Genomic DNA, 27,868 nt, shown 5'->3' with positions numbered 1-27,868 from the left:
ATGGAAAGGATAAGTGAAAGGGATAGGGGGATATTAAAGATAGGGGATAATGGTACAAAATAAATGGGAGATAAAAGGGGTTGAGGAAGGTGGAGGATGGATGAAAAAAAGGTAGAATTATAATAAAAATGGGGAGGTTTTGAGGTTTATGATTATTACGGTCAAATGCAGATATTAGTCAAAAGGTTTCGGCCTGTCTCATCCACACTCAGATATTACAAAGATACCAGTTGGCTCCAAAAAAACTTCACACACATGCATGTCTATCAACACCTATACAATACAGAGAGCAGCTCTCACGCAAGTACCCATCCATTCAAACAAATACCTGTCAGCATTTCCGTCATCATTCTGTCACACAGTGCAAAGCAGAGCAGGCACCTGTGCTCAGGGGAGTGTCTGTCTTGTACTGTTGTGGACGATAGAATGTGGAAAGTGAGACAAAAGGGGGGGAGCACCCCGTCACCGCTGCACCAAAACCTTCTTGAAACGAGACAGCACCCTAACCCCCACCCCCCGGGCACAGATCAAACGTTTCACAAGTTTACTTTTCAGAGAAAAAAAATCCAATTTTTTTTTTTTTAATCAAATAATCCATTGATAAAGACTCACCTTTTTGTCCATTTTTACTGGAAATAAAGCAATAGAGGAAAATCAAAACTTACGCTTACAGCAATCATTTTTACTTTTTATCATTTTTTGAACGTCTTATAATGGATAAATAATAATTTACCACTGTTGTTTCTGTTGCTGAAAACTTGTAGGCTTGAAATAGAGTTTATCTGTTTGAAAAAGGATTGTTGGACGGTTAAAAATGTGAACAAACATTAACATCAAAGATATTTCAAAGAATGAATAATTTTCTGGCAAAAGATGGCAACTTTATTTATATGACCTGTATAATTTATGAAGCACCGGATCAAGCAATACTAGGGCTAAAATATCAGAGGGGTGGAGCAGAGGTTGTGTCATGATCTTTGGGCTGCTTGCGTCTTGCGCCAGGGGCTGGCCTGCAGTGACGAGGCTCCGGCTGGGTGGTGGGCGGCTCCTGGGTCCTTTTTATTTCAAAATACTCCACTGCCTACATGGTGGTGGACGGGACTGAGCTTGTGGTTTTTTTGCTCTAATAGAACCTGGACACCCAACCATTTTATGAAACTGAGCAATCCAATATAGGATATTAGCAGTTTGACAGTTTTTTTAAAATTCATTATGGAAAAATGGAAATGGTCCATCCCTTTTTTTAACCCGCTGTTTCCCTTTCAGGGTCACGTTGGTCGATGGCGGGGTACACCCTGGGCAGGTCGCCAGCCCATCGCAGGGCCACACAATCTCATAGCCAAACACACTCACACCTGGCAACAATTTAGATTACTAAATTAAACTATTAAGCATGTTTTTGAATTTTGGGTGGAAAAAGACAATATTCCTTGCTGTGAGAACAGATTTTATTCTGAAATTTCAACCTTCTATTTTCATTATTGTTGGACAAGCTGTATGCTCCGCTCTATTCTGATGCATTCACTTGTAGACGACTAGATCCATGAACATCTTCATATGATGGTTGTGGTCGTTTAGATATTCTGATTTGTATCACAAACTGAAATCTAAAATTTTTTGTTAAACTTATACAGTACAGACCAAAGGTTTGGACGCCCCTTCCCATTCATTCAAATGAGAAGATGTGTCCAAACATTTGGTCTGTACTGTATCTTTACTGAAATAAACAGTTTTACATGTAACAAAATGAGTTTGGCCCGACTCAATATAATAAATGTGCTGAAAATCCAGGTGAGACTATTAATGAGGGGAGAAGTGTCTGATAAGCCACCATCTACCTGTTCCACGTCACCTGTAGCTCACGTCAATACTGAGAGAGCCATTGAGAATTCATGCAATTCATCTTTAATCTTCATTTTATTCTCAAATTCACACCAATTTATTTCTTTGGTAGGGGACATTTTTACGTTTTATTAGTTAACATTTGCTTTGCAGCTGATTTTTTTAATGTATTTTTTACGTTTCTTCTCCAGGTAAAACAAATGAAACCAAAGGGAGGAAGCAAAAAATGATTTTATAGAAATGACAGTTTCTCCTGGAGCCTTTTAAAATCCCGACTTTCCTTTTTTAACAACACCTAAATATATAAATAATTCTGTCAGGCCTCTGTCGCCCTCTTGTGGTTATCCCTGGCACTGCTACCAACTGGCCGCTTCCCGCTGGTGTCTGCACAGTATTACGGGAGATGGCTTGGTGAAGCAGACCACAGTTCATTAAAGTGGTTCAGAATTTTGGACCACAATACCACATGCTGCTCTGGCTCTGCCACATCATCCATGTTCGTGTGACCCAGCGTGTATCACTAATCTTCATGTATCTTCATTAAAACAAACCGCTGTGGCCCTTCCAGGAGAAACTGATTCCCACTCCATGTTTCCATACATTCCATTCCATGCATCCATTTTCTTACACTCATACAGGACTGGGTTGAGAGGGGTAGCAACCTGAACAAAGATGCTCAGACTTTCTTCTCTTTCGCCAATTCTTCCAGCTCCTCTGGGAGAATCCTCAGGTGTTCCCATAAGCTGAGAGACATCTCTCCTGGATGTCCTAGGTCTTCCCTGCGGTCTCTATCTAGTGGTACATGTCTGGATCACCTCTCCAGAGAGGCGTCCAAGAGGCACCCGGACCAGGTGCCTAAGCCACCTCAACTGGATTCTCTCGGTTTGTAAGGGTGAAAGAGCTGTGGAAGTTTTTCTGGAGCATAATTAAAAATAAAAGTCAATACCAGAAATGCTTTTTCATTTACAAAATGAAGCTGCATTTGTTGACTCAAAATTAAAAAGAAAAAGCAATCCGCCAAACCGCTTTTTCTTTTTCTTCTTCAACACCGATTATTCTGTCACTTAATTAAAATGATAAAGAAAATGGTACTTGACATTTCATTTTCAAAAAGTTCTGTAGTAACTGTGTAGCAACATTTAATTAGAAAGGTCTAATTTGAGCAAGCGAGCAGAGACCCGCCCCGAGTAATAGATGTGTCGGTAACGAATGAAACAACTTTGAAGTCCTTCATGGGAGCCGTTTTTAAAAATAATAATATTTCATTCAATTCGCTCCTAAGAAGGGGAGGGGGTAGTTGGGTATTTGCAGGACTGTGCACAAAGGGTAGATGGACGCAGAGAGAGGGACACGTGCAACTCATTGTAGTAAGAGGAAACGAACATGGGGCATTAAATAGTTTTTGTGTTTTCAAAAGAGTGGCTTAATTTCACATTTGGTACATATTAATATAGGCGTATCAGGTTCATCTCAGTTTAACCCTTGTGCTATTCTAGGCACTTTAACGTTGGGAATTGGGTCATCTAGACCCACTAGACAGTGCGCTGAACCTTTTTCCTTCAATGATTTGTGATCTTCACGGGTGTCCATGGATTACATGAAATCTTTCCACCTTTATCCCCCTTTGTCATGGTGGGGAGAACACGTCAATGTAAGGGTGGGATCATCTAAGATAGCACAAGGGTTAAGCAGTGGCAATGACCACATGTATTGTAACTTATTTTTGTGTCATTTTTCACACTGTTGTTTGTATTCAATTGAAGCCAGGTTATGTCTTGAACAAGGTTTATACTTTCCATAAGGTCATTGCTTAAACGAAAGACAAGAGGATCTTGTTTGCACTGTTTTTCCCTTGCTAATTTGCATATGAGAGGAAAAAAAGTATTGAACTAGTAGTGAATTGCTTTTTCAAACAGGCAATGAGTAAAGTAATTACAATTTTGATCCAGTAACTAAGTAAAGAAATCAAATACTTTTTAAAAGTAATTTAGCCAGCACTGGCTGTAACTGGTGTTCATATTCCATTTTTTCCCTCGCATTCACACTCAGTTCCGCTAGTGCCCTCCTCCTCTCTAAGTGTGCCAACAACTTGTGCAATCAAGCAATGGGCAAAATTTGTCATATAATAAAGATGTATTTTGTTTTTTGCTAGTTTGCAATTTCCCTAAAGTTTTAAAAACCGTAAAACAACCTTAAACTCAATAAAGGTTTGCATAAAAACAAATACATCACAAAATCCCTAAAATTATTCAAGAAAACTGTAAGACGTTTTCTTGAATAATTATTTCTGATTAAAAATATGACTGTACACAATGTTATACTGTATCTGATATGTTAAATTCTAATATTTTATCATAAGGGAACGTGTAAAAACCCAACACATGTCTTCTTTTTTCTTTTAAGTAGCCTGTTTCCAGAAATCGTTGACTTTCATACTATTGCTCTGCTTCTCCAGGGCGAGGGGTTGCGTCTGTGATTGTGACGTCATCACGTTCTCCTAATTTTTCCCCCTGCGTGACTGACTTGGAGGGAAGTCAACGTCGTTAAGAAAAAGACAAAAAAGAGGCGAGGAGATAAAACAAAAAAACACAGAAAAGCTGGTAAGATTATATTTTAGTTACTGTTTGACAAAATACCGTAACTGCATAGATGAAGGGATAAATTATTGAAAACGCTAACTAGCGCAATGCCGTTTTTTATGGCCTGTACGAGTACTAGCAGTGAAGTAGCCGCGGCTAGCCTTAGCTTACGCGGCCTGCTAACACTAGGGCGCTTGGGTTTAGATGTTGGGCTAGAATCGCTTCAGCTAGACGCTCACAAAAATAGGGACACGGTGCTTTACACGTGCTAGGAGGCAAGTTACAACAATGCAGTCTCATTTAATATAAAATATTGCGTATATTGTTGTCGTTCGTTCGGTTACAACGGCATTCGTTACGTTTCTCCATGTTATCTGTTTTGGGCAAGACATGATGTGTTTTTCGTTCTGAACGTGATTCAAAGTGGCGCTTGTTAGCATGCTAGTCATTTGCCGTTTGGGCCTTCGCACGTTTCCGAAAGAGGGTGTAGACCCATCACAAAATAACGGGCCAAGGTACCACAACCACCTTGACCAAAACAAACACGGTCCAGTTTATCTGTTATTCTGTACAGGCATCAAATGTCGTACAGCTGTAAACACCCACTTTTGTCGTTTATTATGTGACCGGTTCAAATAAAGCACGCCTGTAAATTACAAACATACCCATTTCAAGGCTGCCCCCGCCTCAGCAGAAAATTTAAAGACCCACTCCAATGAAAATGTTTTTTTTAAGCATGTTCTTGTAGCATTTTTCTTCATGATGGAGGACATATATTTCGAAATTTAAGATAATTGCGTTTCTTAATTTAAATCGCGGTGAATCAGGAGCAGAAGAAAAAATGCAGTTTGAAAAAGCTTGTAGTTGTAAAGTTTAAATTATAATCAGGCCTTAGGCTCTGCTCTGCTCCATTCTGATGCATCCATGTGCAGACAAATAGATCCATGTACAAATAAGTTTTACTGGTCTGAGCTGGCATCTGGCTCAAAACTGTACAGCTGGATAGCTAATTTCTAGCGAACTCCTGTCGCTCTGTAGAAATTATGTTCATGATAACGGCAGTCCTTGAGAATTTGCGTGAGATAGGCCACTTGCTGGTTAAGCTATATCTGAAAACCTGAGGTTATGCTAATTGTGTAGGCTATTGGAATAAATTTGCTCGCCACAATCTAAAGTAAACATGGGGAAAATATGCAAAATGTGTTAAGCTTGATTGTTACACAAAATTAGCTACTTATCACGTCCACAGCTGCTGCTGCTTCCTATACTTCTTTTCTTTTCTTTTTTTTGTTTTTACCAATATTAAAATAGTTGCAATACTGAAATCTGATATAGTTGAATAAATGTGAGGTTATTGCGTGTAGTTTTGTTATGTCGTAATTTAATGCTACACAGTGTTCACATTACAAATATTCGTCCTGACATTTTTTATTTTCATGACCATACAATTGTTTTTTTTAAACATTGTTTTGCTACTTAAAAAGACAACATTTAAAAGGGCAGTTATTTATTTATTTTTTATTCCATTTAACTTCTCTTTTAGTCTTAACCAGGGATTTGCAACCTTCAACACTAAAAGATGCTATTGGTCCAGTTTCTTACAGACTGAAACCAAGCAAGGACTGCAATATGTCACTTCACTGTTTTGGAAAAATAGTCTTTTATTTTTCTATTGGCAGATGTTATTCACGCGTATTTTAAGTGAGACAAAGCACACAAACTAGTGGAAATAGTCACTTCCTTTACTATATAACATTTCTTTAATACCTTTTGAGAGCTTCTTCTTCTTCCACTTTCGGCTTCTCCCATCAGGGGTCGCCACAGCGAACAAGTCGCATGGTAAATTTGGCAATGTTTTACGCCGGATGCCCTTCCTGACGCAACCTTCTCAAACCGGGCTTTGAACCGGCAGAGGTAGAGAAGGGAACAGGGAGCAGCCCGGAGTCGAACCCTGGTTTCACGGACGGAAGGCGCCGCAAACCAGCACGAGCTAAACCGGCTTTTTGAGAGCAACATATACAAGTTCCTTTCAAAATAAAATATGCCTTGTGACTCTCCTGCTGCAGCAAATTTACTTGAATTAAAAATGCAAGAAAGCCATGTCAAGCATGTCATTTTCTATTATTATTAACTTCTTCTGCTCTGCAGTAGGCCTGCACAATATACCGCAAATTTATCGTTATCGCAATATCCAGCTCTGCAATATGCATATCGCAAAAGACAGTGAAAATCGCAATAAATCGTAAACCTTAAATGTGTTAATACAACCTTATGGCAGCTTGAAGCATTTAACGAATCAAACAAATCCCTTTATGCATTTGACCAATCGGATGGACGCCTTCACCTTGTTGACCAATCGGATGGAGGCCTATTATGTTAGATGTTTGTCTCCTATGTCAACGAGGGTCATTTGGAGTATAATTTTTAAACTGTTGCAATTAAATGGGAATGATGTTTTCGTTTATTTTGTTGTTTATATACTGCAAATTATACCGTTATCGCAATATTAATCTTAAATATCGCACATCGCGAGTTTTCCTCATATCGTGCAGCCCTACTCTGCAGTATCATTATTTGGTGCACTTTCATCTTTTTACTACCAAAGATGAAGATTATAAGATTGGTTATTTCAGAGATGCAACTAGTCATGTAAATGCAATTATTAACTTTAAGAAATTAGCCTCGAAACACCAACAAGATACTTGTGTGTCAAAAGCTAAGAATGTGAACTTTAAACTTATTCCAATAATAAACCTTTCTGACAATACATTAATCCTTTTACAATTATTCTGCTCAGTTATCTGACATGTAAAAAAATCTCAACGTGAATTACAAAATTTTGCTTAAATCAAATGAACCAAGACTACCCTTTTTTTTTTCCAAAGCCATAGGGCTACAATGAAGGGACAAAAGAGCCACAGGTTGCAGACCCCTAGTCAAAATGACTTGAAATTTGAGGGTTTTTAAAAAATGCCAATAGAAAAACACCATATAAAGATTTTTTTTAAAGTTATCTTGCACTTGTTTATCTTTGAATAACAGTTTGGAGTTGATACATTTCTCCAAAACATGACAGGCACTTTTAGGTTTAATATTGTGTCCTGGAGGCTGGGGGTTGACTTGTAAGTCAGTCATATTGTCTGATTTTTGTCTCATCTCCACTTAGCCCCAGGAGCAGTGAATTGTCTTCATGGCAGTTCGTCGAGGACACAATAAGTACTTAAAAGTGAGTATTAAACCCAAAAATCCCGTTTCAGACAGCATGGGAGTTTTTGACTGACAGTTGAAAATGCAGCTCTTTTAAAGCAAGAGAGAAAAGCACACTTTTAATAGTCTGTTAAACAGTTGGTATTTAGTTCCTTATGCATGATTAAATTTAATCAAACAAAAGAAGCATGACAAAGAAAGCAACAAACCTTAATTGTACTATTATACTTTTAGGACTTGATTAATTTTTGTAGCATGCTATTTAATTATGATTGTACTTGAGAAGTAATAAAAGGGTAAATTAAATAAAATGTTGAGTTTTTTTCTTATTTCCAGTCCTAATGTCCTAAAGAGAACAGTTTGGTATTGATGTGTTTGAGAGCTGTGAATATGAAATAAAATTTTTAACAAAGAACTGACTAACTGGATGATTTTTCTTTCAGTTATAAATCTGACAGCCATGTATTGATTTACTGTAGTAAAAATCACTTTGCTCTTTAAATGTGTAAGATGACATGAATGTGGTTCTACACCATCCTTTTCCTCTACAGTCTAAGTCTGAGTCTAAGCTCTCTGCTTTTATCAGAGTTTCTCTCAACCTGGTAGACCGTTCACACCAGAATACAAAATGAGATTCTTCTGTCCTAGAATGAATGAACGTCTGTCAGTTCTTTTCTGGTGTTTCCTTGCATTTTAGGTTTTGGTTTATGTCAAGTGATGGTAATTATGACAGAGTGAACTTACAGAATAGATTTTCCAAATACGTATGTGAAAAATGTTTTACTTTATTTTATTTTTGTTACTTTTTGTCACGCTTCTTATAACCGAGGGACAACATTACTGATGGACACATGACTGACAACATTGCTCTTTATGTGTTACAACTATGTGAATCTACAACTTGCGTTGACTCAAATACTGCTGTGGGGCATTGGTTTGCTTGTTTTTGATCAAAGTTTATTTCCACATTTGGTTAAGTACTTTTAACATCTCAACTTGTCTCGGTTGCAAACCAAACAAGTGGATTCCTGGTCAGTCTGAAGGCAGAGGTTGTGGTTTTACTGGCAAATGAACCCTGACACATTTCACTCCAATGTAAATGCAGGCAGACTAACCATCTTATAGAAAATAAAAGGTGACATTAGTCTATGGCATTTGGGGAAAGAAAATGTTCACATTAAAAGTAACAGAAAACGTTTGTGCAATTTTTGTCGAGTACAGTGCAATTGCTGTGTATGGTTAAATTCAAATATTTTGAATATATGAGTTGATGTTCTTCTCTTTACCCAATAGATAATTGATCCTTAGATATTATAACCTGGTACACGATAATGCATGGGAAGGGCTTTTTTGCAATTCAGTTAAAAGGAAGTGTTTTTGATAATTTTCTTTTAGAATGTTTAAAAGATTTTGGGGATTCCACATTAACTTGCCAATACATGTAATCAGTAATGTTCTATAAAAATAAAATATAAAAATAAAAGCACGTACTGGTTTTTCTGTGTTTTTGCAAATTTTGCATTGATAAAAACATCACATTTACTGTTGACAATCTGGAACAAAGAAATTGAAGTCAAATTGAATTCTTCTTAGTTAGTTGATAGCATATTTATTTGTGTACACATTTGCTAATCTAACCTTTTTTTCCTTTGCAGGAGGTGTATGAAATGTCTAACGGTTATGAAGACCACATGGTGGGAGGGGATGAGCCAAAGGATGCCAAGACCAACCTGATAGTAAATTACCTGCCTCAGAGCATGTCGCAGGATGAGCTGCGAAGCCTCTTCAGCAGCATTGGAGAGGTGGAGTCTGCCAAGCTGATTCGAGACAAAGTCGCAGGTATGCTAGAGTGAAAAGCAATGATTGGACGGAATAAACTGACTCAAGGTGCAAACGGAAGGTGGATGATTTGACCAGAGTTGTATGAAAGTTTAAATTTGTTACATGTTTTTCTTTGTGAAGAATGGCTAGTTTTACCCACCACGAAAGGTTTTACAAGGTAGCATATCCTTAAAAAAATCTCAGGTTTAAAGTAGATGTAGTCCTTTTTTTCTTCTGTATATAAAATACAGTTATAACCTTCAGTTGATCAAGAATTATGCATCAGATTCCTGTTATGACAGACATTCATCCATGCTTTCAGTAGATCTCTGTTGGTATTGATTATCAGAAGTACATTTCTTTGGATTATAAAACATTATATTTTCAGGTGGATGGAAAAAAGTTCCATATAGGTGGTTTTCAGTTGTACTAAATATTGATGTGATCAAGTAACTGCTCTTTTCTTGCATTTTATCAGTATTGTATTTATTTTAATTCAGGCTAAGCTTGTCAAATAGTTTCCAGATCACTGTTTACAAGTCAAATGTATAACTTTTTAGGGTTTGGCTATAATTGTATTAAATCTACCACCCAAAGTGATGATCTGGTTTTGGTTGTTGGCACCTAAGGAGTCCTTCTTTGTGATGTTGTCATGTGGTCAATTCAAAACAGTGTCTGTGCTCAAATACATTTTTTGCAGGATTCAGATTTCACATTTCAAAATTGTCAGTCTCAATTTTTTTTTTCAAAGGAGAAACCCTAAAAACACTGTGTGTACAGCTCGAGCATAAATTCTCAAAATATTGGCTTATGTTATCGATTATATTCCAGCAGCTTGTACGTAAGACTGTAGTATAAAATGGAAAAGGCTGACTTCTGAAGCATTTTAAAGAAAATTATTTGAATGCAAATCTTCAATTTTTAGTGATGATTTGGCCTCACAACATCTAGAAATGTTTGGCCAGGTGGTTGTTTTCATTAGGGATGCACCGAATAATGAACAACTTAATTCATTTGGCTAAATGTTGGAGGAAAAAATCATACATTCAAAGTGATTTAAAGTAGGGCAGAATAAAGACGCAATCAAAGTTTGGTCAGTCTGCGTGCATTGATGATGTTGTGTTTTCTCTAAAAAAGTAGCTGTGTTGAGATATTTTAGTTATTGAGAGAAACAAAAGAACTACAGTTTAAGACGGGGATAATCTGCTCAAACCTTTAGCACTGTGTTAAAATGCCAGTGAAAAGTTAAAACACTCAAAACAGCGTGACGAAAATGAGCGAGATAGCAGCTAAAAGGAAAGCTTGCAGCACTCCGTCCGTGGCTGACGTATAAATGATAGTGCCAAAGTAGATGGAATCACAAAGAAGATAATGGAGTACATGACTTTAGATGACCAAACATTTAGTGTTGTGGAAGACATTGGCTTTTGGAGGCATGTGGAGTGCATCGAATCCGTTACACAATACCGAGCAGACTGTATTTCTCAGGTGTGTGCTTACCTGAGATCCAAACGTTTACTTTATTTGAAAAACACGATTGTCTAAAATTTTATTTTAGGCTATTTATACTTAAAAATAATGAAAAGCTCAATAGCCACTAAATATTCGGTTTTCGGGAACCATTAAAATGTTTTGGCTTTGGCCATAAATTTCATCATGTCAGTGCATCCCTAGCTTTCATCGTTCCCTTCATTGATGTTGATTCATTCTTGTAAACCTTCTCAAATTAATAGTTTGCTCTGAAATGACTTTGTTTATTGTAATTTTGACCACTTTCGACTTGTTTTATTTATTTATTTTTTTACGGAAGTTGCTATTCTGGCAGATTGTTTGCTTAGTTTTCAATGCCATGTTAAAATTAAATTTTGTTTTTAATATTTGTTTGCAGATTTTTTGGAACAATACGTTTTTTGTTTTGTTTTATTGTTTTCCTTTTTTTTTTTTTCTCTAGGCCACAGTTTAGGGTACGGATTTGTTAACTATCTTAACCCTAGTGATGCAGAAAGAGCTATCAGTACTCTGAATGGACTAAGGCTACAGTCCAAAACTATCAAGGTAACGTGCCATAAGGTGTTCTACAATTCTCAAAGCAAAGATGTCATTTCACACAACTCCTCTGGCTCCGATAACTAGCTAGAACATGTCACTCCCAGGAAGTGATCTCCTTCACAGCTCACTTGCTGCCTCATCTGACATGTCTCAGTTTGTACTTTAATTTTACTTGTTATTAAAACCTAAAGACCCTTAATTGTTTTTTTCAAAAAAAAATTTTTTTTTAATTGTTTTCCTTTTTTTAAATTTGTGGTCCAGGCCAAAAGACGGACCTTCAGATCAAAAACAAATTGGAAAGTAATTTGTAGATTATTTTAGTTTAATTTCCTGAAACGAAATGTCCCCCAAAACAATAATATAATATATAATTTGATATGTTTGACCTTGTACATCCAAATATAGTTTTCATACGTAGTCACTTTTAATATTTAAAAAAAAATCTAAGTTGTAACACGCTGTTTATTTTTCTTCCTTTTGTCAGGTGTCATATGCACGGCCAAGCTCAGACACAATAAAGGATGCAAACCTGTACATCAGTGGCCTGCCTAAGAACATGACTCAAAAGGATGTGGAGGACATGTTCTCATGTTACGGACGTATCATTAATTCTCGTGTCCTTGTAGATCAGTCTACAGGTACGACAGGTGAATGACTTTCTTGGCTTTTCAATCATTATGTTTTTAGTACACAAAATGTACCGTTACTAGCGTGGGAGGTGGCCGTCATCTACTTTCTTTTGCCAAAGGAATGTCTCGTGGAGTGGCTTTTATCCGCTTTGACAAGCGATCCGAGGCCGAGGAGGCTGTAAAAAGCCTGAATGGCCAAAAACCCCCTGGAGTTACTGAGCCCATCACAGTGAAGTTTGCTGCCAACCCAAACCAGGTGAAGAACACGCAGATCATTTCTCAGCTCTACCACAACCAGTCCAGGCGCTTTGGAGGGCCGCTACACCACCAGGCACAGAGATTCAGGTTAGAAGATGAGAATGAAAATCAGGCCTGTACACTGTTGGATATTTTCAATTCTGAGATCTATTCATGTTGAACCCTGATTTCAGGTTTTCCCCAATGAGTGTTGATCACATGGGTGGCATGGGAAGTGTGGGAGTTCCTGGAAACTCCACCTCTGGCTGGTGCATCTTCATCTACAACCTGGGCCAGGATGCAGACGAGAGCATACTGTGGCAGATGTTTGGTCCGTTCGGCGCCGTCACCAACGTCAAGGTGATCCGAGATTTCAACACCAACAAGTGCAAAGGCTTTGGCTTCGTTACCATGACAAACTACGAAGAGGCGGCCATGGCCATCGCCAGCCTGAACGGGTACCGGCTTGGAGATAAGATACTGCAAGTGTCCTTTAAGACCAGCAAGGGCCACAAGTAGGAGTCGGACAATGGGGTGTAGAGGAAGGCCGCCGTGCTGTGTCAAGCTTTTGTCGGTGAAAGCCGCAGTGTCTAAAACATCCGCTGCGGTCTCCTTGTTTCCTCCGTGAAATGGTATGGCCGATCCTCTACGCCTACGTACCCATCAACGATGTTTTTCCCCTATTGTGTACTAATGCTTTGGGTCTTGAGGGACACAACCTTCAAAATAGTTTTAACTGGTTGAAAAGGTCTCCCTCAAGACAACTCTTTTTGAACGTGATCTCAGAAACTACAATACTATATGTCTTGCATGTTCAGTTGTTAGGAATAGATGAAGAAAAATGATTCTTGGCCAGAAACAAGGAATCCAGAAAGTAGAAACTAAACCCTCCACATTGTTGTGTTTTTTACTGCAAAATTAGTGTTAAGAGGAAAAAGCTTTTTGTCTGTTTTTCTTTCTTTCTCCTTTTCTCAAAAGACAGTGGTCTGTCCTGGATCTTCACATGTAGAAATAGACGCCTTATCACCTCGTGAAGATGAATGATTTGATGCCACCCAGAGAATAGTACACGAAAGAGCAAAGCACTTTTGATCTGTAAATCTGTTTGAAATGGCTCTAAATATCATGTGGTGATGTAAATTGAGGGCGTTTGTTCCCCTCTGACCAACAGTTTTAAATGTTTGGAGGTTAATGTTGTTTGCTTTTATGTCCCTATGAGGAAGTGTCTTTTTAGAATAGCGTGACATTGTTATGGAGCTAATGAGAAGAGGGGACATGAGCAACCATTGAGAAAGGAAATGAGATGGACCAAAGGCATCTTCTAACCCTACCATGGTTTCCTCTGACCTCCTTTCAGTTTGGACTAATTCGGATTTGTTTTTGAAAAGGTACTGACACTGTATATTGTAGAGTTAGAGCAACATCCTAGTTATTTGGTTTTGTTGTTCTTTTTTTTCCTTTTCCTTTTTGTTTCTTTTGTTTTGCAATAGAAGAGTTAATCTCAGATTAAAGAGAATTAAAGGCCTTTGTTCTTTTGCGTTTAGATTTGCTTCTTTTTCTTTTGTTTTTGATTGTTTCCCTTTTGAACATAAAACATTAAATTTTATTTCATTTTGCTGAGTTTTGTTTGTTTTATTTGGTTTGATACTTTTTTTAATTTTAATTTTACATTTTCTTTTAAATTCTCTCAAAAGCAAATCTCCATCTTGGTTCCTGCAAGTAGTGTTGGATGAGATGCGGTACTTCCTCTGTGTTGAAGGCAGAGCAGAGTTGGTCAGTGCTGATGGACCAAAGTAGACGGTGTGAATACCTGCTCAGTAAAAGCTCTCAACGTTCTGTTACCGTTCTCCCCCAAACATTTATTCATGATCTTACATCACTGAATACATTCAGAATATCACTTAAACCAATGTTTGGATCTAGAAATGGTCAGTTTCTTCCTGCTTCAAGCAAGTAGTTGAAAGTTGAACCTTTAGTGTTGAATATTAATTAAATGTTTTGCGGTAACATTGAGATTATTTTTTTATTGTGGCTTATTTCTGTATAAGGTTTTAACATTTTTCAGCCTGTTTCACTGTCGTTGGACATTAGATTAAACTGTTGCTTGCATTAAAAGCAGTGAACTGGCTTTTAAACAGTCCTTTAGCAGTACTTCCGCTAATGCATTAGTTTTATCTGCTCTTCTTGAACCTACCCCTCAGATTTTGAACATTAAAAGTGCATTTTAATTTAGAAATTACATGTTATTCATGTCACAAGCCTCTGTGCAATATTTCACAACTTGTTATAAGCAGGTTATAGAAACGTGTCTTGGTCTGTGTCGTCTCTTGCAGCATTTAATATTTTTACAACTTATTTTCTACTGACGTGTTATTGTTTTTTTTTTTATTTTATTTTCCAGCAGTTTTGTTTGAACCTTTTAAAGACTAAAGCATGTTTGTTTTACTAGGCAGGCGACATAAACTACAGTCTGCCTTAAATTATGTGGATATAGTGTACATTTACAGGAGGTGGCTTTATTTATTTGAAAGTGTAATCCATGATACTTGATGATATTGGAGTGTTTTTAACGGTTTCCTGGTTTTGAACGCATTTAATACCAAGTTAAGTCCATTAAATGTCCTATAACACAGAATCATTTCAATAAAACATGGTGAATTTTCAGTATTGAAAAAAAAAATGACTTAAGAAAATTATTGTGAATTTTTCCTGATTATTCTTGCATGACTAATTTGAATACTTTTGCATTTATTTAGCCTTAAAGCTAATTCAATGAATCGTAGTTGGAGTTTTTCCCCACCAGCAGGAGGAGCCAAAACCCAGATACTCAGCAGCAAAAGCCATTGTTGGGACTGTTTCCTTAAGAGTACAAATATTCCCATCTGGAGTATAGAATAAAAGTACAACTTTATATTTATATAAAGTTCTTTTCATACATATGTAACACAAAGTCCCCTACATTATGAAAACATTGTATTTCACTTAAATACAAAAACGTTGTAAAATGCATAATTCCCCTTAACCACACACAACATAATAAAACATAAAATGACATGACTTGATGCTCAACTGGGGAAACCATGTTATGGTGACCTGTATACACGTCAGTGACCACCCCACTCAGGACGCGACAAAATGACCCCCACCCCAATCAAAGCAGGAGCCTGATGTGGGGGAACCCACTGCAACATGTTCACTCAGAAGGCTGCGTATTAACAGGTTTACAAACACATATGGGAAAGCGGAAAATTGTGAGCTCCAAAACGTTTATAAATCAACAAATAGTACCACAAGTAAAATTGTGAAATATTTAGATTTAAATGTAGAAACTTAAATGTTAAATAATATGTATAAATGTGCGTCAAAGGTCTGCTTATTATTGCATAACTAAGACTGAAAATGTTAGTATTGCAGAGTATTGATGTTTCATTGTGATTTCAACATATTCTAAAGAATGCTATTTTTGGTACAATATCATCTTTCATAATAGGATTTCTCTAAATAATGCAATACATGGACTATTTGACGGTTTATACCCCACCCACACTTATTGATTTACAGAAGAAGTCACTCCATAACTCATAAAAAGCATGTTGCAAAAAATTTTTGAAATGTGCTGTTTTCAAATCACAGTCTCTAGGGGAAATAAACCTTTATTTATGTAAACTACATATTCATAACCAAATAAAAACATTGCTTGCTTAAAAATAAGGAAAATGTTATAAACAAGTTATTTATTTGGAAATCCATCTGTTCCATTAACATGATATTTGCAGTAAAGCTCAACAGAATACAACATATAAAGCTTATTTCTGACAACTCAATTTTATATCTGGGAATACCGTTTCTAGAAGGTTATTATTTTGCATTTGGAAAGTTTAATCAGACATAAACTGTGCCTCATAATTTGCAAAAACGAGCCACGTTGCCACTGTCAACACAAACAGCAATGTTGAGCAACAAAAGGGTTTGTTGATGTTCCAAACTCTTATTGGTTTAGATATTAGTCACATTAAATGTTTTTGATCATCAGATAATTTCTACATTTGTCAAAGAACAAAATGATAAAATGCCTAGATAGGAAAATATTTAAAGGTTTTGTCTGGTTTTAAGGATGGTAAGTGCCTCAAATGCTGAACAAAATTATTAACTGATGCAAAATCTACATTTTTGTGAACTGTAATGAAGCTTTGATGTTTCTGCAACAATTTGAAAAATTCTGCAAAGCTAAGTGAATCTCCATCCCTTTGAAGCGCTTTGAAAGTTACTGTCAATCATCACAAACCCTGGCTCTTAAAAGTGGCCCAAGCAGTTATTATGTTTATGGGATGGGACGGCCACATCTACCTCACAGGGACATCTTGGCTTGGATTGTTTGTTTCCTTAACCCTAGAAAACCCGAAGGGAAAAAATTGGCTGCAGTTTTTTTTCACATTTTATTTTAATTTAAATATTTTTTCCTTTTTTTTTTTTTTTTTTGGCCACTCTCAATTCCAGCTACCCAAAAGAAACAAACAAACAAACATAGAGATCATATTAGTTTTTAACCCTTGTGCTATCTTAGATGACCCCACCCTTACTTTGACGTGTTCTCTCTACCATGACAAAGGTGGATAAAGGTGGAAAGATTTCATGTAATCCATGGACACCAGTGAAGATCAGAAATCATTGAAGAAAAAAGGTTCAGCGTACTGTCTAGTGGGTCTAGATGACCCAACTCCCAATGTCAAAGTGCCTAGGATAGCACAAGGGTTAAAGCCTAATAGAAAGACAGACATGTCGGGGTGGGATCGGATATAATCATACATAAAGGATGGACAAATTTAAGGTAGAAAAAAAAAATTGTCACCATCAGTTTCAAGTGCTGCAGGTTTTTATTAGAAAATAGTAATTGCACTGGTATAAAAACAGAAATAAACATTCTGTGTGATTATCACACCGTCTTTCTGATCTACTAAACATCAGGTTGCTTAAATTTGCACTGAATGCAGCTCATAACATTCCCTACAACTGCCTCTGCTCCTCTCTCTAACTTTCAAGTTTTACAGCAAAACCGAGGTCATGTTAAGGCATTTTAAAGCGTCGATGTCAAACCTGCAATCAGACTCCATCATGTCAGGCAAGCCGTGAAAGTCTTCACGGGCTGATCCGCTCTGATTTCTGATGCGACCCGTGTCCCTTTTTTTTTTTTTTAATTTAGGTTTCATGTGAGGTTAGTTTTCTCATCTCTCTCCATGCAGCCCGACCTGGATGGAGTCTATCAAGTAAAGGAAGTTCCTGTTTTCAGCAGGGCACAGGCAAAATACATATAAGCCACTTGACTGAAGCCGGGCTATGCTCAGCAATTAAACTGTACAGCATGATTTGTGCTTTAAGGGCCTGCAAATGGTTGTGCCTTTGGCCTCGTGGCGCCGTTTCACACTTGGCAGAGGTTGTAGCAGGGCACAGGTCTCTCCAGAACGTTGTCTCCGTCCACCTCAAACATGCAGTCGCAGCGGTGAGGGAGGAGAGGAGCATCGGAGAGCGCCACGCTCTGATTACCGAAGGAGATGACCGTGTCCCTCTGTGAGGAGCAAGAGAGAAGCAGACACGAGGTTTCAGGCAGTTTGCAAGAGTTTTGAATGAAGGAAAGTTTGGATCAGAAAATAAAACACTGAAACATTTTTTAACATTTATAAATGAAGGGATATTAAGGGAACAGGGAAACCAGTTGCTGGTTATTGCTTTCAGCTGTCTTGAATGTCATGAAGTTCGTTAATGGCATCTAGACTTAATGTCTCCTCACTCAACCAAGTCGCTTCATCAGTTTGATAACTGACCAAGTGACTTCAAGGTGTCAACTTCAAGACAACATTCATGGGTCGGTTTTTTTTTTCTCTTTTTATCATTATTATTTTGTGTTTTTTTGTTTTTAACTTTAAATCACTTCAAGCTGTGTAAGTATGAGAAGGGCTTTTTTTATAAATAAAGTTTGATTTGATTACCTGGATGAATGAAAATCCTTCTCAACATTCATTCTAAATACATGACAACACATTTTACATCAACTGCATGTTATGTGCTTTCATGGACTGGCAATTAGGGGGACTAACCGTTCTCATACACCGGAATTGCACCGGTAACGTTAGGTAGGGGGTGTGAGGGGCTGTATGCTAGCCAGAGAGCTTGTAAACAAAGAGCTCTCAGCAAGTGGGAGGTCCCGCCTGCAACCCAGTGGTGAATTTCTAATTAACTCCTTCCGCTCTTGATTTTGGCTAAAAACGGCATAATCACAATTGAAAGAACACTGGGAACGCTTTAGAAATAGATCTAAAGATGATCAGAGTGGGTCTTTAGGAGCACACAAGTATGGAGAGTAATTCTCCATGTTCTATCTTTATGTCATTTGAGAACTATAAGACACCGTTTAATGTTTGATTCAGTCTTGCAGTACTAAGAGTAATATTGTATATTTCAATGTTGTTGGAAACTGGTTTATAATCTCACTTCAGCATTATTGGTATATTTTGTGAAGTTTGGTTTACGAGTTTCGACCTAACAAACTGACAATTAAACTGCCCTTTTCTGTGCTAATTTAATATGCATAAATTAAAATAATAGAACTAAAATGTGGGTGAGTAAAATCCAGTTGAACCCTCCCAAGTTCCTGAAAATTGCACAAAGACCAAGATGGAATTAACACCCATCTAACATATCATGTATCAGTCATAGATACCAGAGAAAACCAAAAGCCAGGTTTTAGAGCATCAGTCAAAACACCTATAAGTCCGCATTTCTTTTATTTCTTTTTAGGGTTGAACGGTGGGGGTAGCAGAGCTCCTCCTCTTAAAAAAGGAACATTTTTCTTACCCTTTCACTACTGGCGACAGGGGAGGCGGCTTTGGCAGCAGCAGCTTTTTCAAAGTCCTTTTTGCACAAATGAGCCATGATGCCAGCCGCCAGTGCATCCCCGAGAACATTTATCATCGTACGGAAACGATCGCTGCAAACGCAAAGAAGAAAAAAAAGCTTAATCAGCTGCTCTTACCCCCCCCCCCCCCTTTTATCCAGCAAACGAAGAAAGTATCTGACTCACAGAACCCAGTCGATGGCCACAATCAGGGAGATGTCAGCGGGCGGTAACCCCACGGAGGTCAGGACGATCACCATGGTTACCAGTCCTGCCTGTGGGATTCCAGCTGCCCCGATGCTGGCTGCTGTTGCTGTGATACTGACAACCAGGGTGCCGAGATGAAGTTAACTCTTAGAAGAAATAAAGAGCATCCAAAAATCTCTGGCACTGCTCTTACCTCACAGTGACCAGCTGACCAAAGTCCAGTTCATGATCATTGACCTGAGCGATGAAGATGGCCGCCACTGCCTCATATAATGCTGTCCCGTCCATGTTGATGGTGGCCCCCACTGGGAGTACAAAGCGAGCTATCTGCCGGTCTACACCGCAGTTCTCCAGGAGACACTTCATGGTGATAGGCAGAGTGGCAGAACTTCAGGAAAAAGCACAACATCAGGGTTGAAGGACAAGAAAGTCAAACTGAGTTTCTTCAGATAGAGATGCCTCTTCTTACCTGGAGGAGGTGGCCAAGGCGATGACAAGAGCCTGCAGCAGCCCTCTGATGTAGACAAAGGGGTTTTTGCGAGTAAAGAAGAAGTAGAAGAGTGGCAGCAGGATGAGGCCGTGGACAAACAGGCCGGCCAAGACTGTGATGAAGTACATGCCGAGTTTCTCCCCTAAGTGGGCGGGGTCGTGCATATCCAGGATCTTCCCCGCCACCAGGAAGACAATACCGAAAGGGAAGTACCTGCATTCAGATAAAAAATGATGAGCAGTTCTTTAGTGCTATTCCTCTCCTATGTTATGAAGCATTTTCTGTTGTTTCTTTTGATTCAAGAAAACAATTGCATCAACATTTCAGAGTGTTCTTGCAGCTGCTGGATCTCAAAACTCAACTGATACCTGACGATTGAACTCAAACCCGCCCTGCACATATTGGTTTCACCTGTGGTTTTTAATTTTAAAAATCAACTTGTCATTATCTAAGAAATGTTTTATCCCTATTCCTCATCTGTAGTTTTGTGAGTTTGACCTGTTCAACCTCAGCACCACCAATCCTAAAGGGATTAAGTCGTAACAAACAACCAGACCTCAATGTCCAGCATCGGTAGCTGACCTCACTAATGCTCCCGTGGCTGAATGGGATCAAACTCCCGTTGCCAGGATCCAGAAAATAAGAGGGTGTTATAGAAGATTAATGCCAGAGATAGATGCCCAAAGTCAAATGAGTTGGAGCACACAGTGTCTTCCAGTGTGGAAAACGTAGGAAGAGCAGCCAAAAAATCCATTTAAGCAGGGAATTCAAGCAAAAAGGGTTGTTTCTGTAATAAATTAAGCACGAGTGAAAAGATAGACGGGAATAAAAGTAGTCAAACAAAGTAACTTCATTTGGGCAAAATAAAAAAACTCATAATAATAATAATTAACTTAACCAATGATTGTGATGAAAAACAGTCATTGGTTTACCATCTTAAATGGGCGCATTCATTCCTTTAGTACCATGATGCTGAGTGGAGTTTTATTGATTTATTCTTACATTTAATCCCACTTTGCGCTAAGCAGTGAGACTTTTTTGTCACATGCAGCAGAATCTTTTGGGATCTGAATGTGGAGTTTTAACTCACCACATGGCAGCGTTGATGATCTTCATCACACACTCGTTGATGCACTGGCACACGTTGACCAGCGGTAATCCACGTTCTCCCATCTTCCCCAGCAGCAGACCTGAAAACAGACACAAGAGACATACTGTGACTTTAGCCTCTGAATGATTAGTTATAAAACTAGGAAAGATAATGCATATAATCATTATTATTAACTTTTTGGATCCCATGTTAAACCTAATTTTGCCACAAAAACAAAACATTGTTTTGTGAGATTTCAGGTACGAATTCTGTGATGATAGAAGAAAAATGCCACAGTTAAATAGTAAACAATTATTTTAAAGTATTTTTTTTCCACTGAAAAGAGGTAATGAGACATAAAACAACTGTGGTATTTAACATGGGGTTAGAGAAAAAAAAGAGTCTTTATTTGATATTTGTCCTGCTTCATCGTCGTACTATAAATCTTACCCCCCCCCCCCCCCCAAATAAATAAATAAATAAAAACTTTTGTCAGTTGGTTGTTTTACTAAAATTGTTAGCGTCTAAATAAATCTGCTGTTTTACGAAATTGTAATAAAATACCTTACATTTTTGGGAACATGTGTAATCTAGAGTAACGTTTTTTTTTCTTTTTCATGCTAAAGATTTTTTTGTTGAGAACACATTTTTAAAGTTATTTTTAGATACACATATTTTATTAATATTTAATTTATGAAAGTATTCAATAAAGCAGAAATTCCAACAAAACTTCAACCAGTTAATGTAATTGTGGCAGTAATTCTTTGCATCTGCAGACTGTTTTGACCCCTTAAAGAACTCAGTAAGTCAGGAAGTGGAGGGGTTAGATTTGATGGTGATCCTCTTACCCATGGTAGCTGAGAAGATGACGATTCCCAAGACATTCATGCCCTTGCTTGTGCTGGGGACAATCTTATACTTTATGTCAGGTGCAGGGGTGATTTCCAGGAACACTGGGTGACCCAGCTGAGGGTTGTGGTAGTCGGGCATGACGTACACATAGTTGACCTGAGACTCTTTTTCATCAGAATTCTGAATTATTGGCACCAAATCTGTCCGATACTGGAATGAAAGAAGCATCAGAGACATGTAAAAAAAATAATAAACACAATCAAGATTTCTACAAAGTTAGCAGTTTTATTTTATCCTCTCACCTGCTGAAAAGTTGCTTCAATAAGGTTGGATGGAATCATGTTTCTAGAAAAGAAAGAAAACACATAAATAATAAATGTTGTTCCCATTTCAGTTGGAAGCAGGAAGTGTTAATCTGGCTACCAAAAAGTGCTAAAAAGACAACAATGTCAAATAATCTGTTACTTGGAAAAATTTAATGTGCTACAATTTCTAGCCATGTTAAAGTTGTTTTTGGAGGCAAAATAATACAACAAATGAGCATTAATTCGAGGTAAAACCAATTTCATTAATACAAAAAAACGCTCTTGAAGCTAAGATGTTTTTTACAAATAAACAAATTTGCTCCACTTCTGTCACGACTTTATTTCACAGGCTCCACTTTTATTACGATGTAATTTTGCAGCCTCTGTCTCTGTTACACCATTATAACACAGGCTCTAAGTCAGAGCAGTCTTTCATAGAACTGCTCTGACTCAGGCTCTTCTAAGTCATAAGCAGTCTTATGTTGGTTTTATGTGTTCAGTATTCTGTTGCTCAACAATCTAATAGCACCAATAATTTACTCATAGAAGAAATGATCCCACATTTACAAAACTTAGGAATATAAAGAAGTCTTAAATGCGAGGTATATGTTAAATACTTGAGAACTTAAAAGACATTTAAATCATAATTTCTCCACCTTCGTGCCTGACAGTGAATCTGATACATATTGAGGACAATGTATAATGTTGCAATGTTTATATTAAATTTTTTACCTAAAATGTAAACACTAATAAGACATTGTGATAAGGAGAGACGTTTTTTTCTGTGTTGACAAATCTTTGACAGCAGTCACTGTTTTTAGCAAAACTCTTGTTTGTTTATGTAAAAGGTTTTTTTGTACTTTTGTTTTTGACAGTTGGCATTAGCCATAATTAGTTGTTGTGTTTTAATGTATCGAGGCCTCTGTTCTAGTAAAAACTGCACTCAAGTAAGAGCAGTGTTACTTCAAAATAAAAGTACATAGGTAAAAATAAAAGCAAACAAGAGTTTAGGTACGAAATATTCTTATTCCTTAAATAAGATAGAAAAAAAATACTGATGGAAAATAGCTGTGTTTCAATAAATTACCTATCTATCACATAATTAGGTGTAATTTAGAGAAAAGGAATTAGTTGGCTTGTGGTCTTAGTGTTCCTGCAGTAAGCTTGAGATTTACCTGCAAGTTGAGCCTCCGTCAGTGTAAAACTACACAGCTTCTAAGAAAGCCAAGGCTTATCCGGTCAAAAATAATGTCTACTTATTCTTAGCTGATGTGTTGCGTGGGAGTGACGCTGCAACAGTCCTTCAAGCATTGTGTCCTCCCCATTTTTATTGCAATGCCCAAACACGTTGCCTACTGACTTTCACAGATTGCCATCCCTGCTGTAAAATTGGAATGAATTTCCTCAAACTTTTCAGCAGTAAAAGTTCTATCAGTTCACGTTTTGTTGAATCTGTTTACATGCTGTGATTAGGAGCTGTGGTTGTCCTAGAATTAAGAGATAATACGACTAGGAAGTAAAGCTGAAGGCTCCTGCACGGCTGGCACAACAAAAAGAGATTTTCCTTTGTTCTGGGGGGAATGGACAATCTTTTTCCATTGACCAGGTATATTCAGAAAAGCCAAATATATCTCTAACCCTATTTCTAAGCTTTTACATTATAACACGGCAAGAATGAGTGGAGAATGAGCTGAGAAAAGAGGAAATAGGTTGAAGAAAGAGTCTTTTACGTCCTCTCACAGAGAAAAACAAATAAGAACCAGTTTTTACATGTTTTAGTTAAGTACAGCTGAGATAAAGTTTAGGTTGTTTGCTCTTTTTGCCGGGTGCAGGTTTATCTTTATTTAGGGAATATCTAAATTCTGCCTGACGCCATCACGTGTGAACCTTTACATCACATATGAACAGACAAACAGGTCAAATGTAAATATTTACCTGATGAGGTCCAGCAACGCGTCAGCCGAGGTCATAACAGGTCCCGTGCTTGCATGGTGACCGTCTTTCTCCGACCCCGTCCCAGGATGAATGATGAGCACCAGCACAATGCCGACGATGACAGCGATGAAGGTCGTCCACAGGTAGTAGGTGATAGTCAGGACTCCTAACCGACCACTTGCCTTTGTGTCCATGGCTGACAGGCCAGACATTAAACTGCATTGGATGAAGTGAAGAAATAAAGCTTTTATTCATTTGATCGTTTTCTTTTGTTATCCATCATCAGAAGAGGGAATGCTATAAAATTTTATTTTTGAGTGAAGTTAAGTTGACAATGTGGAAGACAAGGCAGAATCAGAGTTTGGAGGTTTTCTCTGAAGAGAAACGTTTGGTAGTTTAACTTTCATAATTGACAAAGGTGCTGGATATTTTTGTTTGGTTGCATTGAATGTGTTATACTCTATGCCAGACGTGGGCACTGAGGGCCGCATTCCTGCATGTTTTCCAGCATACCCTGCTCTGGCATGTTCTAATTGGCTGGACACACCTGAAGCAGGTAATCAGCCATGAGTAGGGCAAGATTATCTGGAAATCATGAAGACACACCGGCCCTCGAGGCCTGGAATTGCCCACCCCTGCTCTATGCGATTGCTAGTTGGTGCTGACATTCTCATTTGTATCACTCTGTTTTGCATGGCTGGGTATTATGTTTCTATTCATTAGATCCAACTTTTCACCCCCCTGGAGTTGAAAATAAACATAAAAACAGTGTATTTCAAGCATAGTAAAAACTGCAAATATAAGATTTATATATTTATATTTAAAGTCTAAAACAAAGCTCATCCTGTTCTTGTACAGACCCCCCTCCTGCTTAATTTGGATTTATTTCTTTTTCAAATAAGAAAATAAAATTTACTTTCATGTTTGAAATAACTGGTTTTCTTAATATCCATAAGAATGAAACTTAAGACACATTAAGTACCTTAAGGGCAGATAAAATTGAAACCAAAAAACAGACCTAACCAAAAAACAGACCTAAAGTGAAAAGGTTAGAAGCTTGAAGTGGTTCCAGGGCTGTAATAATAATATTCCTGCTGAGACAGAAATGCTTCTCAATATTATTATAATATTATTTGAGGAACTATTCTGTTTCCAATTTGTGTTCTTTATTTGTGTTTGCAGTGTCACTACAAACCACATTAAGTTTTAGTGTGTTAAAACATCTGTGTGCACTGAAATCCAACTCAAAGTAATTTGGAGTACTGGAATTTATTTTTGAAATGTACTTTAAGTCTTTTGGCAGCTTTCTTTTCATCTGTGACTTATAGGTTTATACGATTGAGGGCAATGTGGGGTTACATGACAGTACAATCTTAAAACCAACCCCCAAATCTGATTGGTTGCTTGTTCCAATAAACCACGGCCATTGTTTTTTACAGACCTCTTACAAATTGTTCTTTTATCAGTTGTTTTTAGTTCATTTCGTAACTCTTTTCACTTTTTTGCTAAAAATGGTGCAGATTAAAGTGTGGACTCGCATCCCACAAAAGTCCTAAAAAAGACTCAGTTATTAAAGCAAATGTGTAATTATTTTTGACTGTTTTTTTTACCTGGAAGTGATAAGCGGGAGAATTAACATCTTCAACATCCTCATCAGCAATTCTCCAGGAAACGCAAAGTAGATTTTGGCCTGTAAAAGAAAAAGATTTGGATGAATGTGCTCTAAAAAAAATCTACAATGCATGAAAGTCAAGAAAAAATTTGACGACAGTTTATTCGTTTTAATTGATAGAAAATTAGAATTAAAAAACTGTTTATAAGAAATAAAAAAAGGAAATGCTCAAGAATTTTATTTAGTCTGAAATCAGAAATAGTGCTTGGAATCTTATTTTGTTGCATACAACATTATGTGTCAACAGTTTAAAATCTTTTCCCTATTTAAATGCTTACTACAACCTCAAGCTACACTGGGTTATACCTGTAAACCTTATCTGCCCTGCTTTTTCAGAAGAGTGTCATAGCATCAAGTCAGCATTAGACATCATTATTCATGTTTTTTTTTAAATGAAACAAACATTATATAACACTATTAAGATAAGGTTAGACAAATAATTGAATGAATTCCTCGAAGCAGCTGAACTTCCATTCAATGCTTAACTTTGATAGTGTCGTTGCATTCACACTGGAATTTGTTTAGAAATCTAACTCTGTGCCAAAATTCACTAAGCTGCTTATAGCATCTTACCTTAAAATGACCCACTGAGTGCGGTACATAACCTTCAAATCAATGCTTGCACTCCTCTGAACTGAGCAGAAAAAACTTTACCAGAACAACTCCTGTAGGTTTGACGGCCCGTCATACTTTAGAGATAAACAGTACACTCACAAAAGAAGAAGGAAGCTCCATAAATCATTTATAAAATGAAATGTATTTTTGTAACATGTATGCATAATGAAACCTCTCCTTTTTTTTTTAGAGGTTTAAACCCATTTTGACTTTGAATGGAACAATAAAGTTTATTGGAACGTGACATTACACAGCAAACAATGTGATCAAGATGTAGGGAACTCACTTTTTCTTGATTAACTTCAATTTTCCACATCTAATGTTCTTTTCTTGGATCTAACTGTTCATTTTCTTGAACTCTAGATTTTTTTTTTTTCATTTCCCCACAGTATTCTAAAGGATGTCATTTTAGATCCAGCATCTGGCCTCTAAATGGTGTCCGTCCCTTCCTACCTGTGTAGAAAGGTTGAGGGTCCGGAGGGAAAATCCAAGCACACAGCCGGTAACGACAGCAAAGACGGAGAGCGTCAGCAGCCCGTTCCTCTTGCAATAGTCCTTCATGTACTCCATGACTTTCACAGGCACCAAACGTTTGGTAAACTTCCTCAGCATCTCCATCCTGATTCAGGTGCTTTCCAGCCCCCCAACCCCTCCAACTCCCCACAGATGTCAGATTTCCTTGGACGGGTGCGACGGGCTTGTTTTTTGTCCCGGAAAAATGTGAGGTAGATGAGAGCAAGACAAGCTGATTGAATGTGAGTCCTCTAAGACTCGCAGCTTCTCATCGGGGAAGGAATCTCATCTGAGAGGAAGTAATGACTTACCTATTCCAGGTAAAGCATCACCTAAATGGATTATCTCTTCCTGCTGCAAACAGAGACTCCTTCACAGTGACCAAGGCCCATTAGAGTGGGTGAGAGCCAGATAAACATGAGCCCCATTCATAGCTCAGCCTCAGTTATTAGAGCCCACCTCCACCAAGCCTTTCCATTCATAAAAAACATGCACACACGCTTACTTATACATTTGAGTTTCCTGTCAGAAATTGATTTTAATTAGTCTTACATACAAAAAAAAGACATTTTTCTTAATATGCACCTACAACTTGTGTTAGAACATCCGAATGTTTCTTATTATTTTGATAAAAAATAGGCCTAATATTACTGAAAACACGTGCACTTTTGTTTGTTTTTAAAGATCATGAAGCACATTATTTTATTTCATCCCAAATAGATAAAATTTGATTGATACAAGTCATGTAAAGCTAAAAAAAAAGGTATAAAAGTTTGAGGAATTCATTCAGAAATCATTGTGTGCTGTTAATCTGTCCTGACTGTGGTTCTATTCTTGTCATCTTTCTAATTCTAGAGCCGTCAGACGTCTGCTGCCGTCACTGATTCTTTGCTGACCTAACAGGAGATTCCAAACAGGAGTCTTTCCTGTGTAACC

The 27,868-nt window shown here is 37.6% G+C and overlaps 2 protein-coding genes across 7 annotated transcripts; one reads left to right on the top strand and one right to left on the bottom strand.

Annotated features, from left to right (window-relative positions):
- The first annotated feature begins 319 nt into the window (after positions 1-319).
- Positions 320-13,984, top strand: elavl1a (ELAV like RNA binding protein 1a). Of its 6 annotated transcripts, none has more exons than XM_004082177.5 (8): positions 320-2,724; positions 4,298-4,442; positions 7,588-7,647; positions 9,284-9,467; positions 11,401-11,504; positions 11,983-12,136; positions 12,247-12,472; positions 12,559-13,984. In XM_004082177.5, exons 3-8 carry the CDS (start codon positions 7,612-7,614, stop codon positions 12,881-12,883), a joined length of 1,029 nt encoding a protein of 342 aa, XP_004082225.1. In that variant the 5' UTR covers positions 320-2,724; positions 4,298-4,442; positions 7,588-7,611; the 3' UTR covers positions 12,884-13,984. The 6 variants fall into 6 exon arrangements, with proteins under 6 accessions (XP_004082225.1, XP_011488495.1, XP_078796609.1 ...); XM_011490193.4 differs by having other exon boundaries at positions 11,983-12,145; XM_078940483.1 differs by lacking the exon at positions 7,588-7,647.
- A 3,235-nt stretch (positions 13,985-17,219) lies between these two features.
- slc1a8b (solute carrier family 1 member 8b) lies at positions 17,220-27,344 on the bottom strand. The gene is made up of 11 exons (XM_004082178.5): positions 26,873-27,344; positions 25,743-25,822; positions 24,133-24,348; positions 22,195-22,237; positions 21,889-22,102; positions 21,041-21,140; positions 19,930-20,163; positions 19,654-19,848; positions 19,440-19,574; positions 19,214-19,346; positions 17,220-17,927 (listed from the first exon to the last, which is right to left on the bottom strand). Exons 1-11 carry the CDS (start codon positions 27,035-27,037, stop codon positions 17,781-17,783), a joined length of 1,662 nt encoding a protein of 553 aa, XP_004082226.2. The 5' UTR covers positions 27,038-27,344; the 3' UTR covers positions 17,220-17,780.
- Positions 27,345-27,868: the final 524 nt, after the last annotated feature.

Source organism: Oryzias latipes, chromosome 22, assembly GCF_053564925.1.
Source record: "Oryzias latipes strain Hd-rR chromosome 22, Olatipes_Hd-rR_3.1".
Taxonomy (NCBI): Eukaryota; Metazoa; Chordata; class Actinopteri; order Beloniformes; family Adrianichthyidae; genus Oryzias; species Oryzias latipes.
This window is presented reverse-complemented; position numbering and strand designations above follow the sequence as displayed.